The sequence below is a fragment of the Leptidea sinapis genome, chromosome 21, assembly GCF_905404315.1.
Source record: "Leptidea sinapis chromosome 21, ilLepSina1.1, whole genome shotgun sequence".
Taxonomy (NCBI): domain Eukaryota; kingdom Metazoa; phylum Arthropoda; class Insecta; order Lepidoptera; family Pieridae; genus Leptidea; species Leptidea sinapis.
The window spans coordinates 10,090,788-10,110,884 of record NC_066285.1 but is presented as its reverse complement, the minus strand read 5'-3'; the positions used below and the strand labels follow the sequence as shown (position 1 = coordinate 10,110,884).

General features: G+C 36.5%; 1 protein-coding gene across 1 annotated transcript in view; it reads left to right on the top strand.

The window, feature by feature from the left end:
- The first annotated feature begins 1,200 nt into the window (after positions 1-1,200).
- The window catches only part of LOC126970627 (uncharacterized), a 26,174-nt gene continuing 7,277 nt past the window's right edge, over positions 1,201-20,097 (top strand). The window contains exons 1-8 of the mRNA XM_050816694.1: positions 1,201-1,252; positions 3,227-3,437; positions 4,519-4,649; positions 6,297-6,551; positions 13,495-13,660; positions 14,004-14,170; positions 16,739-16,916; positions 17,897-18,205. Of these exons, the coding sequence (XP_050672651.1) occupies positions 1,216-1,252; positions 3,227-3,437; positions 4,519-4,649; positions 6,297-6,551; positions 13,495-13,660; positions 14,004-14,170; positions 16,739-16,916; positions 17,897-18,205 (1,454 nt within the window). The 5' untranslated portion in view covers positions 1,201-1,215. The remainder of the gene's footprint in view (positions 1,253-3,226; positions 3,438-4,518; positions 4,650-6,296; positions 6,552-13,494; positions 13,661-14,003; positions 14,171-16,738; positions 16,917-17,896; positions 18,206-20,097) is intronic.

Sequence of the window (20,097 nt, the reverse complement as noted above, 5' to 3'; positions counted from 1 at the left end):
AAAGTAAATATTAGTGACACAGAATTGAAAATTAATGATGATGCAGTATTTTTAGGTATAACATTAGATTCCAAACTTGTGGGGGCCTCACTTACACAATTTTGATTGATTGATTTTGGGAACTAATTGAAATAGATATAACAAGAATTGTCTATTTTAGTTATTTTCATAGCGTTATGTCGTATGGAATTATACTATGGGGTAGTGCAGCGGAAGTAAATAATATCTTCATACTTCAAAAAAGAGCTGTACGTGCCATATACCAAATGAGCCCACGAGAATCTCTAAGGGAAAAATTCAAAGATATTCATATTATGACCATGTAAATATATTTATAGCAATCTCCTGCACGTACATAAACATTATAATTTATACAGTAAAGTTCAAGGCGCTGTCGAAAGCTGCTTTTTCTAACTTCACAAAATTGTTTGCTCCCCTGCCTGTACTGCTCACGGGAAATGACACCCTAGCACATACGGTTCCTAAAAAAACCGATCTTCTAGGCACTCTTAGAAACACCCTCGTTGTAAATACAGTAGAAAACACACAATGGAGCGAGGTCTCTACGCAGCACGAAGTGATCTAACGGTTCATTGAGCGCTGGATCGGAGACAATTCTTAAAGCTCTGCGTCGCACGCTGTCCTCGTGGTGGTTCGAGCTGATACTGGGGTGCACCAGACCAGAGTTGTGAGCAATAATCCATATGTGATATCTGCAGGTCCGGCATCCGCGCTGAATGTGGGCTGACTTGTTTGAACAGATTCCTGCCGCCGAATTCCACCTTCTAAGTATCTACTTAGAAGGTGGAACACTATCTAGTGTTCCTTCCGCAGTGCGGTTTTTAAAAGGAACATTCTCTAATGTATTTCTTGCGCGGTGTTTCCAGAATAATACGACATGGGTACCTTCAAATTAAGGTCTACGACCGTCCATAAATGACGGCAACGCTTTTGTGAGTCCAATTACATTAAAACCTGGGAGTAAAAAATGAGCGTGCAGGTCACTGTACGTTCGTTTTTTTTTCTAAAATCTCTTCAATTTTAACATTATTATCATTATTGTCTGATAGCATTTGCGATAAGATAAGTTATATACATTTTTATTATTAGGTGCAACTAATTAAAATTATTGCAATTTGTTAGTACAGAATAGTCGCTGATATCTATAGTTGCCTATTCATATCTTAATTGATTATAAATCATTTGTGTTTAAATATGTTTGAATTATGGACTTACTGTATTGTAATATGCGGTGAGTGTTATATTCTTTATTAGATTGTTGGTTTAAAAAATAATTGAGTGTGCTATAATTAAATGTGAGGAAAATATAAGGCGCCGGGTGATGATGGTATTACAGCCGTCTTTCCGGTATCTTCGAGGGCAAAACGTCGCCAGCATGGCAAAGAAGTAAAGTGGTGCTGTTATTCAAAAAGGGCGATAAAATGCTTTTGAAGAACTTAGACCCATATCACTTTTGAGCCATATATATAAGCGTTTTCTTGGGTTATCACGAATCGCCTCGTGCGCAGGCTTGACGACTTCCAGCCTCCCGAACAAGCCGGATTCCGAAAAGTCTTTAGTACCATATAGCACATATATACGATGCGGTATTTTACACAGAAGACCGAGGAGTATAACAAGCCACGATGCTTGGCGTTCGTGGACTATAAGAAAGCTTTTGATTCGATCGAAATCTGGGCGGTGCTTCTGTCTCTTTAGAGGTGCCTAATTGATTATCGAAGCGTTGAAGTGTTTGTATGGAAACGCCACCATGCCAGTCAGTCTCCAGGATCAGTTCTCGAAGCCTATCCGACTGCAGCGGGAGTCAGACAACGCGATGTCATAAGATCATGTGTAATGCCCATGTCGCACCTACTCCTGTAACAGTTAGGAACTGTACTCTCGAAATTGTTGACGAGTTCGTCTACCTTGGACATATAATCCAGTTGGGTAGGTCCAATTTTGGTAGAGAGGCCACTCATCGAATCTATCTTGGGTGGGCAGCCTTCGAGAAGCTCCTTAAAATCATCTCGTCAAAAATACTGCAGGATCTGGAGACGAAAGTTTTTAACCAGTGCTTCCAGTGATGACATACGGAACGCAGACGTAGTCGGTAACTTTGAGCCTTATGAGGAAGCTCATTGTCGCTCAAAGGGCAATGGAGAGTGCTATGCTCGGAGTTTCCCTGATCGAATTAGAAATGTGCTATTTTACATTGAAATTAATAAAATACAAAATATTTACTGATGGTATGTGATCCCAGTGTTGCTTTCTTATTTATTGTAGTTCTAAGTTTTACTACGCAACCCGGCATTTTAGTTTCAATTTTTAGCAAAGTTTAACAGAACATGTGGCACATCAACGTCACACATTGTTCGAGACTGGCTCGAGTACGCCCACTTGGGCGTAGTATTAGTTGCCGCACTTTGCGACTACGCCTGCGGTATCTAGTTGGAGCGCAGCGGAGATCAATCCTTAATCTACGGCGTAGAACTTGAATTTAAGTAATATTTCAATCTTTTTGGAATTGGATGTAAAAGTCCTCACATATAAATCTTATTTTATTAAAAATATTTTGTACTTAAACAGGGTGTTAAAAAAACCCTGTACTATATCTTAAGGCGTATAATGGTATCCCTACTTGATACATTACATATAAAAATCGATTTAAAGGAAATAATCACATTAAAAAAACTGAAAATAAAAGAGTACATACCCAATTATTTAAGCTTGGACATCATGGATCATTTTTCCCTGCCCAGACACCCATTTCATTCATGTTACCAGCAAAATACACAAGGGCGGACGAGTGACAAACAACGAAAATGTTGTATTATTAACGTCCCGCATCTCAGCTGATCAGCTACACGCCATTGGATCGAGTTCAGGCCGATGACCTTAGTTTACTGGTAAAATAATTAGCTCAGGTGTTCTTAAATTTTTTGAAACCATTTAATATGAAATGTTCTTTTTACTGTACCATTTAATCTAATGGGCTTTGATTTTTTATTTTAGTGGTGTCTCCGCATTCAACTTCATATCCGTATCAATTATCGTACCTACACAGTTTTTTTGACACAGTGTATGAATTAGAATGAATTTAATTATTACGAAGTCATCATCATTCTAAATTTGTTTTGGCGTAAAATTAATTTTCATAAAATTAACACCAGTTACAATTGAGCAGGATACAACACTGCTTATAATTGTTAAATTTTTTTTGAAGGGGTGCTTCAGTCCACTGTACCTGCTTTCGAGCTTAATTTTGACAATCCTCTAATCGCACATAGAGGGTTAGGATGGCCACACGATTTGCATGTCACAGAAAATCACGAAGCGCTCATGAAGTTAATAATTGATTTAGACAATCAAAACTCATGTGTCTTAACAACTCCCGTAGGAGCTAAATTCGATATCTCTACCCCACCTAGCGACAGGTACGTTAATATTAGATAGTATGTTCTACTGTAAATTTTTATGCTACATTACATTTTTTATGTTTTCAGTACCTATTCTAGGACATTGCAATACATGGGTACTATTAACGCAAATATGCGATTTTGGTCGTTAAACTGAATTGCTATTTAACTAAGTATTATGCTGGCGATAACGCGGACACAACTAGTATTTTGTGGTAGTGCCATGATTTGGCCTTTGGGACACAATCTAATTAGGCCGGCACACCCTGGGATGTAGATACCACTGTCCCACTTAAAACTAACCGGAAATAACGGATTAGCAGCTGTGTTTTATTTCATCGTCAGCCTGAGGCAGAGATAGGCTGAGCCAGGGATAAATGGGGACAATACCGGGGACAATTAATGACTCGAGAAAAAATGGAGCAGGACGCTCGAACCACTCCCTTGCACATTCGTCGTGGACTTTTGTCCGTTTATTCGTTGTAATCTAAAGTTCTTTCTTGAGACGGCAAAGGGTATCGAAAACCATATGTCAAAGGCCAGGTAGCTAAGGTTTGGAAGAGGATAACATTCCTATAATTGTCACAAACTGTTTTGGTATACTTACTGTCCATATATCGAGCGACGTTCAGTTCCATGGTCACTTGGAAGAGAAGGCCAAGCTGGGTGTGCTCAGTAAGGCAAGAAAGTAGGTACTTCAGTTCAAATCAGCGCCTAAAAATATATAAAGTGCTAATTCCTACATGGAGTACTTGAGTTACTGTTTTCTCAGCCACTTTGTGAATTGCCGGCTGCCCGACTCCGGACTCCCAACTACGAGACCATAAAAGAGCATATTCCCATCGCAAAAATGACTAGACGAGTAAGATCACCTGATAGCAAGTGTTATGCCATGGCCAATACAGCTACTCAGGGTTGTTCAGGGGAAACCCAAAATTTTGAGCGGCATCACAATTTGTCCAAAGAAGCCTTTTGTGCGAAGAACTGGTAAATTTAAAATATCTACCTCCTTTTTTTTACTATCCACCAGATGAGCCCTTTTCCTGATAGCCTCCTTTTGATATGAAAAAAGTATGTTTATTCACCTAAATGTGTGCAGGTATGAATCTTGGAGTGATGGATGTGGAGTTAGATTGAAAACTGTGATGAAAGGTGACGAAGGTAGATGGCGACTTACCGCTTCAAACGCTAGCGAATCTATTACAGGATGGACCGAGTTATATGTTATAGGTAAAATAATTCAGTATTTTGACATGCAAACTTCTTTAGACGCGGTGAGCACTTATTTAATGAGTACCTATTGAATGAAACTGAGCTGTCACACTCGGCTATGTTACGCTCGTTCGGGTGAAGTTAGACGTCGTTAAGTTGGGTGGACTGGAGCGCGATCAGTGAGAGCAAAATTTGCCAGAGTAAAACACAAATATAAGAACAAAAGTTTGTTTGTTATGCTTTCATTCCAGAACTACACAGCCAAACATGTAAGTTTACATACACCCTGAGCAGGAAATGACATACAGTAGGACATTTTATCTAAAAATTTTCAAGATATCCGGAACGAGCGATTGCGAATTAAATGTGGACAAGGCGGTGCGTAATATAGTTATCATTTATACATTTTTTTTTATGGAAAAGGAGGACAATCGAGCGTACGGGCTACCCGGTGTTAAGTCATCACCGCCGCCCACATTCTCTTACAACACCAGAGGAATCACAGAAGCGTTGCCGGCCTTTAAGGAAGGTGTACGCGCTTTTTTTGAAGGTACCCATGTCGTATCGTCCCGGAAACACCGCACAAGGAAGCTCATTTCACAGCTTTTTAGTACGTGGAAACGCTCTATTTAGCTCCTTGAAAACCACACTGTGGACGACCGCCACACATCCATGGGAATGATATCCTAATTTGTGGCTATTAGTCAGTCACATGATGTAACTACACACCAGATGTCATCTTTATCAAATTGAAATTGAGTTATAGAAGGACATATTCACAGACAGGCAGACAAATTACACAAAAATCGTAGCATTAATTAATTTTAAGATTCTTTCTGTAAATGATTAAAAGTATAAATAAATAATAATAAATTGGTGTCCAACAGTCATAAAACCTATTTCTATTTATGATATAATTTCGCATAAAAATTAATTAGTGACAGAGGCTACAGATTTATATAGTAGTACCTACCTATACATATATAAATATACACAGAAACAAAATGTAAGTACAGTAGAATCCCGATTATCCAAATTAAATAAAACCCAGGGTTATTCCGTATAATCGAAAATCCGGATTTCAAAGTCAAATAAATTTATTCAAACAAAACAAATCTTATAAATATATTTACAAGAATATGTCTAAATAAAATTAAAATATCGTTACGTGGAAGTGTACTAAGAATACCGGCAGCATTTCCGCGTTGGATAGCTATCCGTTGACCGAAATAGCTGCCAGCGCTTGGGTTTCCAGTAGCCTTATTGAGGCGCGAAGATAGCACTATGTACATTCTCCGAGCCTCTGGGCCCCACGGGCCAAGTGTCTCGACACCAAACGGCACAAAGATGTACTACTCACTGAGACCTACATATTTGCAACGCTTGCTGTCTTTGGCAGGCGAAGCAGCAGTCCCAGCACTAACTGACGTAACTAAAGTCAAATTATAATAAAAAATATTAATCATAAGAAATATAGCAATATTAAACTATAAGTAACTTTGTTTATTTCGCTTTGCACAGTTTTTTAGAGTGAAATTTCAACTGCTTTATTAATATAAATAAATAGGTAATGATCATTATTAATTAGCATAAGAAAAACTTTAAGATTACGTGTATGTATGTTTTTCTTGTCTCGAGTTTTATATATTTTGTTTTTATTCACAGAGGAACCGCCGACAAATTATAGCACGCCAATTTGGCTACAGGATGGCAAGACTAATGTGCAAGTGAATTTGTCAAATATCCATAATCTGTACTGTTTAGTTGCCAAACCATTTGAAGAGAGTTCTTTAGTATCGGGAGACTGCAAAGTGACATTGCCACGTATCACGAGAGCGGTGCAAGGAACCTGGAGCGTTGTTTTAGGACTACCGGGGAAGGTTAACGAAGTACAATTGAGTCGCCGTGTTGTCGTTGAAGGTACAAATTATTTTCTTAATTTTTTTTTTAAGATTCATGAAAATAAGGGACGAGACGAGCAGGACGTTCGATACGCGCTCCCCATTACAATGCAGTCCGCTCAGGATTCTTGAAAAACTCAAAAATTCTGAGCAGCACTACAATTGCGCGCGTCACCTTGGGACGTAAGATGTTGTTATTTGCCCAGTAATTTCACTAGCCACGGCGCCCTTCAGACCGAAACACAGTACTGCTTACACATTACTGCTTCACTGCAGAAATAGGCGCCGTTGTGGTACTCATAATCTAGCCGACATTTATGTGCAAAGGAGCCTCCAACTGGTAAATTTATATATTAAAACCATTTTTACGAGCAAATAATCAATATTTTATTGTATATTACGAATCCTTGGGAAAGGGGACAATCAATATTACCACCTAATTTATTACGTGAGGCGATATTGGTTATATATAGTGAGATTTACCTCCTTGATAACTTGAGGTCTCCGTGAGGACTTTTATAATGCGTATTTTAAGTAAACATAACATAATCTGTTCTCGATTGCCTTGGATTTGAAAGATAATAATAATAAAGATAATACTCTAAGAAACAAATATTTGAGAATAATCCTTTATTTATTGACAGTGTGTAAATTACTATCTACTACTGTACTACATAACTTTTGGGGTTATTTACAAACATCACCAGATAATTTTTTATCATAATCATATTAATCATCATTGGTGTATATTTTCTTCATTTCAATACTTCTCCAAGTGTATCTTTTATTTTATTTTATTTTATTTTATTTTATTTTATTTTATTTTATTTTATTTTATTTTATTTTATTTTATTTTATTTTATTTTATTTTATTTTATTTTATTTTATTTTATTTTATTTTATTTTATTTTATTTTATTTTATTTTATTTTATTTTATTTTATTTTATTTTATTTTATTTTATTTTATTTTATTTTATTTTATTTTATTTTATTTTATTTTATTTTATTTTATTTTATTTTATTTTATTTTATTTTATTTTATTTTATTTTATTTTATTTTATTTTATTTTATTTTATTTTATTTTATTTTATTTTATTTTATTTTATTTTATTTTATTTTATTTTATTTTATTTTATTTTATTTTATTTTATTTTATTTTATTTTATTTTATTTTATTTTATTTTATTTTATTTTATTTTATTTTATTTTATTTTATTTTATTTTATTTTATTTTATTTTATTTTATTTTATTTTATTTTATTTTCTTTATTTTATTTTATTTTATTTTATTTTATTCTATTCTATTCTATTCTATTCTATTCTATTCTATTCTATTCTATTCTATTCTATTCTATTCTATTCTATTCTATTCTATTCTATTCTATTCTATTCTATTCTATTCTATTCTATTCTATTCTATTCTATTCTATTCTATTCTATTCTATTCTATTCTATTCTATTCTATTCTATTCTATTCTATTCTATTCTATTCTATTCTATTCTATTCTATTCTATTCTATTCTATTCTATTCTATTCTATTCTATTCTATTCTATTCTATTCTATTCTATTCTATTCTATTCTATTCTATTCTATTCTATTCTATTCTATTCTATTCTATTCTATTCTATTCTATTCTATTCTATTCTATTCTATTCTATTCTATTCTATTCTATTCTATTCTATTCTATTCTATTCTATTCTATTCTATTCTATTCTATTCTATTCTATTCTATTCTATTCTATTCTATTCTATTCTATTCTATTCTATTCTATTCTATTCTATTCTATTCTATTCTATTCTATTCTATTCTATTCTATTCTATTCTATTCTATTCTATTCTATTCTATTCTATTCTATTCTATTCTATTCTATTCTATTCTATTCTATTCTATTCTATTCTATTCTATTCTATTCTATTCTATTCTATTCTATTCTATTCTATTCTATTCTATTCTATTCTATTCTATTCTATTCTATTTTATTTTATTTTATTTTATTTTATTTTATATTATTTCATTTCACTTCACTTCACTTCATTTCACTTCATTTCACTTCATTTCACTTCATTCCACTTCATTTCACTTCATTTCACTTCATTTCACTTCATTTCACTTCATTTCGTTTCATTTCGTTTCATTTCGTTTCATTTCGTTTCATTTCGTTTCATTTCGTTTCATTTCATTTCATTTCATTTCATTTGATAATTACAGTGTTGGAGATATATTATCAAATAACTTTCACTTCTGTGACTACTCTACTGTATCTACTCTATATCTTTTCCTGTTTTATTTTAATTTACTTAACCCAGTGCTCTCACAATTTCATCATGTTTGTTTCCGGAAAAATATAACGTGATGTTTGCAGAGACCTCCTCACCCTTACGTGATATTGGGTTAAGTTCGTCTCGAAACACTTTCCACCTTAACACAATATGGCTTAAGGCGACACTAAATGCCAGCGACCTTGATCGATATGAGTTCGCGGCTGCCGGACCGCCATCTATGTAACAAGCTAATATTTTCAAAATTCTTGCGTGGAAAACTTAACATTTTAACAGGTGCAAACAGTTTATATGCTTACAATCCTCGTTATTCAGTAATGAATCTGAATAAATGTACCTACACAAAAAAGTGCAATGTTATAAGAATAACTTTACTGATAGTAGTAGGTACTAAACAAATGCGTCATGCCATGCCAAAAAACTTGTTTAACTGCAAAGAAAAGTGGTAGTTCAAAAAGGCTCTGGAGTGTTAACTATAACCCACAGCAAGCATAAGCAACCTACAAATAAGACTTAAGGATATTTGTAACAGGATTAAGTAGTGTTCATAGCTCCAAATGCTATATTTTCACAAAAAAAATTGTCTGAAAACACCTTGTTTGCGTGTTTTCTGCTTACCCTTCGCCTTAATTAATGAACGTATTACTTGTTGGTTTTTTAATAGGTAGGTGAATTTGAAGTAATAATTATGGTTTATTTTACTGGAATTTTATTTTGTTTACAGTAGGCCAACAGTCGACATAATCTGTATATCTTTAAACGAGCAATTCTTGTTTATATAATCTGAATTTCGGAAACGGCTCCATTGATTTTAATTAAATTTAGTATACAGGTAGTTTCGGGGGCGAGAAATCGATTTAGCTAGGTTTAAATTTTAAAAATGTAGTTTTATCCGTGTTTTAAAGAGAATCTGCTACAATAACATTAGAATACAAAGGTAAATTTCGCCACTATATAAAAGACTATACGAGTAATAGCTCAGATGGGAAATTTGGGTGATCCGGAAAGCAGAACCCCAGTTCGAATCGAAATTAGTCTTTTTTTGTTCAAGTTATGTAAAATTCGAGCAAGACTCGGTCGTCCAGGTACTTATGATAATTATAATCACTGGATTTTTTTTAAATATACGAAATAATTGCGAATTTATGCGAATAACCTAATTAATATTTATGCTGATGTTATAAATGCGAATATTTGTTTGGTACGCATTCACGCCTAAGCAATTCAACTGACCATCTTGAAATATTGCTTAGGTACTTGTTGTCGTCACCATCTGTCGAGGAGTACATACAGATAAGGATAAAAAGTACATTTAATCCCGAAATTAACAAGAGAAACCCGAAGGAACGCAATACGAATTTAACATCGATGAAGTCATAATAGTTTAAACCTAATGCAAATTTAGAAATTTATGTTTTTTTTTAATACTTATTTTTATTAAAAAAAATTGTCTCGTCAGTCGCGAGTCAACATCAACCAGGATGTAGAGGCGATACAAAGCTGCTGATGTATATGATAATAAAAACAGAGTGATCGTTTCCGTGTTTGTTTCTGATTGATTATCAACTACCACCATTCAATGCGAAATTTATCCTAGATGGTTTATGGCTACTTATTTTTTTATTGTATTTGTAATAAGATGAATAAAATTTAATTAATTTCCTTTTAAATTCGCCCAGCGAAACGGGCGGGAACGACTAGTATATTATATATATGTGCACATGTTAGACTGTTGTTCACCACGTTACCTGAGGTCCGAATTGCGTGCGTGTCAATTCACGAACAGAGGGCGGTTTTCCTGTCCGCGGAATTCATCTGCGTGCGGACCATCCGCAACCTATTATTTTATACACGCGTGCTGCACGCGGATTGGTTGCAGCTAGATTATTGTCTTGCATGTGGCCAGGAGCGTTCGGAGTAAACGCATGCGGACTAGCTTCGCCGATGGAAATCCACGCGAAAACCGCCCAAATGTTTTGTTCTCCGTTTTTACTTTAACTAAGCATAAAAGAAACAATTTGATTACGTATTCAGGAACGTGCTCTAGAATACGGACCTTAATGCTAGAGTGTATCCACATTTCAGTCTTACAACTTTCAACAATTCCTCCAACGCTGCATCTACAAATGAGTCGCTGTGCACACCTTGTAACGCCAGAATGATGCAGGTCTTAGTCTGTTTTTTTTTTATTTTTATGGAATAGGAGGACTAACGAGCGTACGGGTCACCTGTTGTTAAGTGATCACCGCCGCCCATACTATCTTGCAACACCAGAGGAATCACAGGAGCGTTGCCTTTAAGGAAGGTGTACGCGCGCTTTTTTTGAAGGTACCCATGTCGTATCGTCCCGGAAACACCGCACAAGGAAGTTCATTCCACAGCTTTGTAGTACGTGGAAGAAAGCTCCTTGTAAACCGCACTGTGGAGGACCGCCACACATCCAGATGGTGAGGATGATATCCTAGCTTGTGGCGTGTCGTGCGAAGGTGGAATTCGGCGGCAGGAATTAGGTAAAACAGCTCTTCGGAACACTTCCCGTGATAAATGCGGTAGAAGACACACAATGAAGCGACGTCTCTACGCAACGCCAAGTGATCCAGCCGTTCACAGAGTACTGGGTCCCCGACAATTCGCGCTGCTCTGCGTTGCACGCGGTCAAATGGATCGAGCTGATACTGGGGTGCGCCAGACCAGAGATGACAGCAATACTCCATGTGTGGCCGGACCTGCGCTTTGTACAGCGCTAGAATGTGGGCCGGCTTGAAGTTTTGCCGTGCTCTATTAATGACGCCCAGTTTCTTTGAAGCCAATTTGGCTTTGCCCTCCAGATGGCCACGGAATTGGCAATCGCTCGAGATTTCGAGACCCAGTATTCCGATACTAGGCGAGGCTTTTAGGGAAGTGTTGTCGAAGAGCGGTGATGCGACAAATGGGGTTTTTTTAGTGGTAAACGCGCAAACTTGAGTCTTCTGGGGGTTAAATTGGACAAGGTTCAATTTACCCCATTCCGCGACCTTCTCAAGAGAGGACTCGATAGAAGACACAAGTTTCTCCCGGCACTGGTCGACGATTTCCCGAGAGAGACGTGCATGGCCCGTGTATACGGCATCACCAGTGCTGTCATCTGCATATCAATGATATGTTGGACACCTCCAAGAAACAGCGTAGGAGATAGCACACAGCCTTGGGGCACTCCAACCTTCACGGGCTTCGGGTTCGAGCAATGTCCGTCGACAACGACCTGTATGCTGCGCCCAGTGAGGAAGCTGGAGGTCCACTTGCACAAGCTCTCGGGAAGCCCAAATGATGGAAGTTTAGAGAGGAGCGCCTTATGCCATACACGATCAAAGGCCTTCGCTATATCCAGGCTAACTTCCAGGCCTTCCCCCTTGCTTTCAATAGCCGCAGCCCATCTATGTGTTAGGTATACCAGAAGATCACCTGCCGACCGACCATGGCGAAACCCGTACTGTCGGTCGTTGATCAACTGGTGACCCTCTAGGTATACCAAGAGCTGATGGCTAATTATGCTCTCCATGATTTTGAAGAGCAGGGAGGTAATAGCTATAGGCCTGTAGTTTGCCGGATCCGAACTGTCTCCTTTTTTTTTGGATCGGATGGACAAGGGCTGACTTCCATGAGTCAGGGACTACGCCTTTGGAATAAGAGTGCCGGAATAAACGCGTTAGCACCGGCGTCAACTCAGGGGCACACGTTTAGTTTTAGTCTGTTATTCTAACTTCATATCCCACGGGTTGCAAGTCCAGTGTGCGTGCGACGCGGCTCCGTATAGCACCGTGTGGCATACCAGGGCCGTCCATTACAACCAGTCCAGTACAACATAAGTTGTATGAAACGCTGCTTGCTTCGTATATGCAATGTGTAGATTGCCTACCGTGGGTAGTAAATTATCATTAACACTAGTGCTATATTTATTAAGGTTAATAACGAGGTAGGCACCGCCTAATTGCCTATATTATATGAACGCCTCTGCATACCATGGATATTAGTATATAAAACGCCGGAGCGACAACGCTCGGGCGCCGCGTCTCTAGCGCAACGGATCGTGTGCACAGGCACTTAGTGACAAGGGTGACCAATCATCACGTGAACAGCTCATGTGTTGATTATTACTATAGACATCAAGACCTCGAGGATCTCAATAGATAGCTTTCCCTTTATCCTTTAATTTAGGAATTTATTTAACACATTGAAAATCTATCCATCTCTCATACTAGCTAACCCGACAGACGTTGGTTTTTACATAATAAATAAATTACTGTCTTTTTATGAATGTGTCAATAATATTTCATACATATAACATCTAGAATTATTTCGTAAAATATGCTCCCTGTTGTTGTAATGAAATTGTTTCACAGCAACCATGTCAATAAATTCACTCGTAGAAAATATGTCCATACAAAACAAATATTTGAAATAAAAATAACTATGGGTCCCAAATTGTCCCAAGTTGGACTAAACTGCACTCCACGAAGTAATCTCCGTTAAAATCTGTTCATTAGTTTTGGAGTTCACTGCAAACAAACATCAAGATCAATTTATATGTATTAAGAAGAAGATTATCATGCGAATTTCTTGCTTAAAATATTGATACCTATTTATAACTAAAGTATTATATAATTATTATGTATCTAATTAAGTACTTAAACCTGTAGGTGAACGGTTGCATGTCGGATACACACATGAGAGTGACACAAATAAATTGAATTTGTACTGCAATATTCTTCATAGTGACAAGAATATTACTTTTTGTCGATTTCAAAGAACGTCACAAACTAACGGATTCAACGTTGTGGATGGTTTGAGTGATGGCTCTCACAGGTAATTTGAATTGTATTTTTATAAAATCTAATTAATTAATCTAAATCTAGTTACGACTATTGCTATTTTTGGAATCTGTGTCCTCCCGCTGCGCGGGGCCGCAGCTCTAGCCTCTCGCCTCCTCATGTCGCGCGTGCGACTAAAGCACATCTTACCTATTACTATGTAGGCTGACACCGACTTCAAAAATAACAATAATCGTAACTAATTTTAAAAACATTCACAATTTATGATATACCAATGATAAATATTAGGAAATGCATAATGTATGAAAACTGTAAACATGTACGTTCCCTAATGAGAAAAATGGCTTCAATAACTTTTTAATACACTATAATTTTAGCTATTATGGCGACGGGTTTGCTTTGAGACACTGTGGGATGACCATAGAACATCCAACGCAAGATGACTACGGAACGTGGAGATGCTCTGTTGGCGTTGAATTTGTCGCTGATAACCATGTTGAGCACTTACCGCCGTTGCAAGCTTTAATAAGCGTGGCGCCGAGAGGTAACAGGATTACTTGTTTTTCACATTTCAGGACTCTAACACTTAAATTAATATTGGACTTTCATCGGGATCTGTGATGTGGATGGGCGTGCCTCAGGGTTCAATCCTTGGACCTTTCTTATTCCTCGTCTACATTAATGATTTGCCATTTGTAGCCTCAAAAAAATTGTTCCTTTCGCAGGCGACACTTAAATAGTTTATTAGACATTCACAGAATTTAGATAAAATCAACCTGTCCTGGAAAAACATATCTAAATGGTTCAATGTGAATAATTTGTCACTTCTAATGTAAAAAAAAATCAAGGAGTATAATATTAGACCTTTAACACTTGTAGACTCTACTTCGTTTCATGGAATAGTATTAGATAAAAAGCTACAATGGGGTGCGCTCATATTGATGCGATCTCAAATAATCTCACTGCTGCTGCTTTTGCTTTAAGAAGAATTGAAAGTCTTTGCTAATGCTAACACAGCGAGATTGATTTATTTCAGTTATTTCCATAGCATACCATTTATAATTTTGCTTTTTCTGGGAGAAAGCAGCCGATATCGAAACAATATTTGTTTTGCAAAAAGGGGCGATTGGGGCCATCTATAATCTGAATTTTAGAGAATCTCTTTGAAATCACTTTAGGCACACAGGTATTCTAACAATAGCATCCCAATTCATTTATAAATATATATGTATAGTTTATAATAGAAGGAATGAATGCATTTACAATACAATTATTGATAGTATGTATATCTTTATTTTAATAAAAATAAAATTACAATTCCAAAAACGAGACTTAGTAAAATACAAAATTCGTAGATTTGTCTCAGTGTGCAGTTCTTTAAGAAAATACCAAGTAATGTTACATATCTAACACCTTGAATCTAGAAGAATCTAAAGAATTGCCTTATTCAAAAAGCCGATTAAAGGATATAGTATGGAAAATAGTGAATAAATAGTGAAAGTGAAAATAGTGGTAAAGAAGTATGGAAAATAGATGCACCTAGTCTATCTAATAATAATTCTTCATAATAAGATTATATAATCTTATGAATGTAACATTAATATAATATATTCTTTTCGTTTATATAAAATCCACTGCAATTGCATGGTATAGAATCGTTTAGTGGGCTTGCTATGTGAACATAATTTTGTAGTTATCATGCGTATACTATATGGAATTGCTTGCGGCGGCATCGTGTGCCAGGTCGCCTGCTTCCCTCAAATATTGCGAAGAGAGGTTGTACCATGTGTCAACTTGTGAGCTGCTGTGGTGCCAGGTCAACCTGTTATATTGAGTGACGATTCAAAAGCGCTTGAATTTGACGAAAGAAAATTGGAACAATTGATACAGCATCATTTCGTAGTTAGGCTCAAATGAACATCCAATCTACGGTCGCTTATTCCTGCTGTAAAACAGTCAAGCTACTGAATGAACCTCATCGAAATACGGCTATTTTATGTAATATTTAAATACTGCAATTTATTTATTCTTGCACCACAACTAAAGGAAAAAAATCTTTATAAATTTATTGGTTTTTTACCGGTTCAAATCGGTATCTTTTAATTATTCGGAGGTTAAACTTTAAGGGAGTTGCTTTGTAATCCTTACAAACCGGTAATTTTCGCTAGAACCGAAACGAGACGCTTGTGCGCTTTGTATTGATAAATATTAGGTATATATGTATATTATGATCTAACAAATGGCTCGGCGATTGAAGAACACTCTAAACTGGTTTCCTAAACAAAATATTTATAATGAAAATTAAAACGAAAAATTTCTGTTTATGTTTTGTTCTACAAAAGCGAATGAAAAAAAATGATTGTGTGGTTTTATGAAACCACGGTAAAAGTGAAACTTTTTTTCACATTATAGGCATTTAAGTAAAAATTTTTGGAATGATATTCCATTAAGGGTATAAAACCGCTTTATCAATCTTAATTTTATATTTGGAAAATTGGAATTATAATGGGAAATAATAAAAGTAGACTAAGTCTCTAACTAATATATTTATTGAACTCTGTGTCTTAGCCCTGGTTAAAAATATTGATTGAAAATGATTAAAAATGATGAAATTATTCAAATTTCATATATACATGTATATATAGATATACAGTTTACATGGGGTGACTGATTCCCAATACTATTCAATCAATATTTAAAATCAGGGAGAGTACGACATACAATATAATACTTAACAATTATTTAGATTATATACACATATTAAAAACAAACAAAGTAGCGTGGAGCACTGGTACAAATGAGTAATAGTCTATACACTACACGGTCAGCTGCTGCGAACTATAGACGCCGCCCGACCTTCACGCGACATGCAACGAAAAAGTTTGAGACGATGTTATAAAAGTTTCACTTTAAAAATCCAAATATTATTATACTTGAACGAACTTTTATAGCAATTTATAATAGCATTAGGATTGCATTTCCAAGTATTTGTGTACTAACTTTTGTCATATTTTGTGATGCTTCTGTTGGGGCAATTTTAATCCTTACTTTTAGACACTTCGCACAGCCGTGGAAAGTTACAGTATTAACATAATAATAACATATTTGGCAGTTTCAATGCGTAGAAGACGAGATTTGCATGAAGAGAGTAAAGCCGTTTTTATCCAGGAGGGTGGCACTCTAAATCTCATGTGTCACGCAGACGTGTCACTCATGTACTGCTGGTTCCAACACCCGAATGGATCGCAGTTCACGCCAACTCAGCTTCTTGATGAACACCAACCGTTTTGGTAAATTCTATATTTAAATTAAAATTTAAAGATTCTCTTTTTTTATGGAAAAGGAGGACAAACGAGCGTACGGGTCACCTGGTGTTAAGTGATCACCGCCACCCACATTCTCTTGCAACACCAAGGGAATCACAGGAGCGTTGCCGGCCCTTAAGGAAGGTGTACGCGCTTTTTTTGAAGGTACCCATGTCTTATTGTCCCGGAAACACCGCACAAGGAAGTTCATTCCACAGCTTTGTAGTACGTGGAAGAAAGTTCCTTGAAAACCGCACTGTGGAGGACCGCCACACATCCAGATGGTGGGGATGATATCCTAACTTGTGGCGTGTCGTGCGATGGTAGAATTCGGCGGCAGGAATCAGGTGAAACAGCTCTTCGGAACCGCCGGCCGGGCCTGTGCTTTGTACAGCGCTAGAATGTGGGCCGGCTTGAAGTATTGTCGTGCTCTGTTTATGACGCCCAGTTTCTTCGGAGCCAATTTGGCTTTGCTCTCCATCTCTCTGTTCGAAACGTATCTTTAAAATACCATCAGCGCGTTTAAAACCTTATAAAAGCCTCTCTTTTCCTAGATCAACGCAGAAGAGTTCGAAGATGTAATTCTAACTTACATTTGGCGGATTGGTCATTGTTATAGCTTAGTTTACTTAGGCTACTTTTTATATAAGAGGGAGAAATGGGGTAAATTTAATATATATTAATTGTCAGCGTGACTATCCCACGTTAAAAAGTTGTCTGCTTAATACGACTCCCATGGACTAAGAACGATCCCATTCCTTTTACCTTAACAGGGAAAAATGTTTGCTCTCTTATAGCCCAGAGAAAATCTTAAAGTCGTGGCCGTCACATCGACCTGGAAATATCCTAGAAAGAAGTGTATACCATGATTGTACATGGAAGAAAGTTCCTTAAATACTCTTGCCAAATTCATTTTAATATAATTAGGACCATGTTTATATAAAAAAAGTCGCTCTTATTTTTAGGTACACAGGCGCTGGCTTGGATACAGGTGAATGTGGTATATCATTTGCTCATGTTACCAGAAACGATTCAGGAAGTTGGACATGTCATATGGGTCCAAGAGGACATTCTGGAATAGAGGCAATAGAGGACATAGAAGTGAGAGTAACAGGATCCTTAGCGGCAAATAAGATCAAACTGAATGTTCATGTTGGGGCCGAGCTGACATTGTATTGTCACACCTCAAATGGTAATCGCCCATTGGATTACTGTCGCTTCCTGTCACCTACTTTCTTAGGACTCAATATCGATTCCAGCATTACACAGGAGAAGTAAGTTATTTTAATTTTTTAAATTACTATATTTTTGAACATTATTAGCAACTCGCCGTGTGATATTTCTTAGTATTGATTGCATATTGGATTGGATTGGCCTCCTTCTGTTAGTTATTGATACTATTTGTCGCACACAAAGAACTAGTCAGGCAAATAAGTCAATTTTGGGAAATTCTCTACGATTCTATAATAAAATCCCTACGACCATTACAGAATTGCCTTACAAAATTCAAGAAATATGTAAAAAACTGTTTTTATGGTAAGGGACTATTATAATAATAAAGAGTATATTGAGCATAACGGAGTTTGGGATATGGTTCCTTGCATATCGCGAGTCTTTGCGACTTCGTATCATCCACTACTAACGTATTTTTAATTACTTCCGTAATTTACTTTTTGATGCTTTTGCGCACTTCATTTTGTAAACATTATATGACTCAAATGCTTTCATAAGTTTACGTTTTATTTTCAATACGTCTTTTTAGCAAGATTAAGGTCTGTAACGCTAGTGGTAGATAGTCCTTTAAGGGGCAGAGAACGGCCACAGTGTTTTCTGCCCATACTGGAAGCTCTTTTTTTCTTATATAAGAGGGGGCAAACGGGTAAGAGACTCACGTGATGGGAAGTAAGAAAGCAACCACCTATGGATATTTGCACTACCAGAGGTCAAATGATGCGTTACTGACCAGGTGGGATACTCTAAGTTTGAAAGGCCCTTAGATGTAGTTGTTTATGTGTCTTCCCAAAAGCCTTCGCTCTTGCAATAGCCGCTAGTAGCTAGCAATCCCTAAACAAAAAAATAATAATAACAGGTTGTACTCCGGGAGTGCCGGCAGAAGTGAAAATTTGAACATTACCTTTGTGCATTATAGAATATTTTGGAATGGTTAGGGAATAATTTCGCACGAATTGCTTTATTAATCAGTATAAAATTGGTTTCATACAATATTCATTTATTACGCTATCGTACACAAAAATGAGAGTGTATATTACATAAAACATTTAACTTTTGAACTACTACAATTATTTTACTAACTACTACTACTTTAGTAAAATCAACTTTCGTGCATAATTTCAACGACTGTCTTGCGAATTTTCGATCAGGTCACGTGTCCTGACGCGAGTTTAATATTTTATACCCATCCCAAGAAAAGTACTTACCGCCGCTTAAGAAGTTTTCACTTCAATAACTGAAACACAGGAACAAAACATGCCACAATTTAGATATCATCCCCATCATCTTGATGTGTGGCGTCCCTCCAGGGTTTTCAGTTTAGGTAGGGTTTTCAAGGAACTTTCTTCCACGTACAACAAAGCTGAGGAATGAGCTTCCTAGTGCAGTGTTTCTGGGACGATACCTTCAAAAAGCGCGTACACCTTCCTTAAAGACTGGACCTTCCTGTGATCACTTAACACCAGGTGACCCATACGCTCGTTTGTCCTCCTTTTCCATAAAAAAAAAACAAATCTAACATCGGCATGTGGGGTCCTTTCATATACGGCCGTTTCCAATATTAATCTCTTTCTTGAGATAAAAATCGTAACTTTCGCTGACTTTTCTGTCCCAATAAACTTACCGACGGTAACTCACCTTATCCGTGCACGCTGTCTGTCAATGGGACGACGTATAGCTTACCACCGATATAAAGTTTGCATGAAAATTGCAATTCACGCGTCCCAATATAAGGCGATAAGTATGACTTATCGGGTATATTGGGACAGCTTCAGATTATTGGCAGCTTATTACTGACAGTAGAAGGTAGTAATTTATCTCTATCTTTAGATAGTATATTGGGAACGACCGTTAAAGATGTATATTTCGTCTGTCTTAACAGGACTACAATAATAGTTTGTTGTGTAGTTCAGGTGTCGTGTGCAAGTAGTTGAAG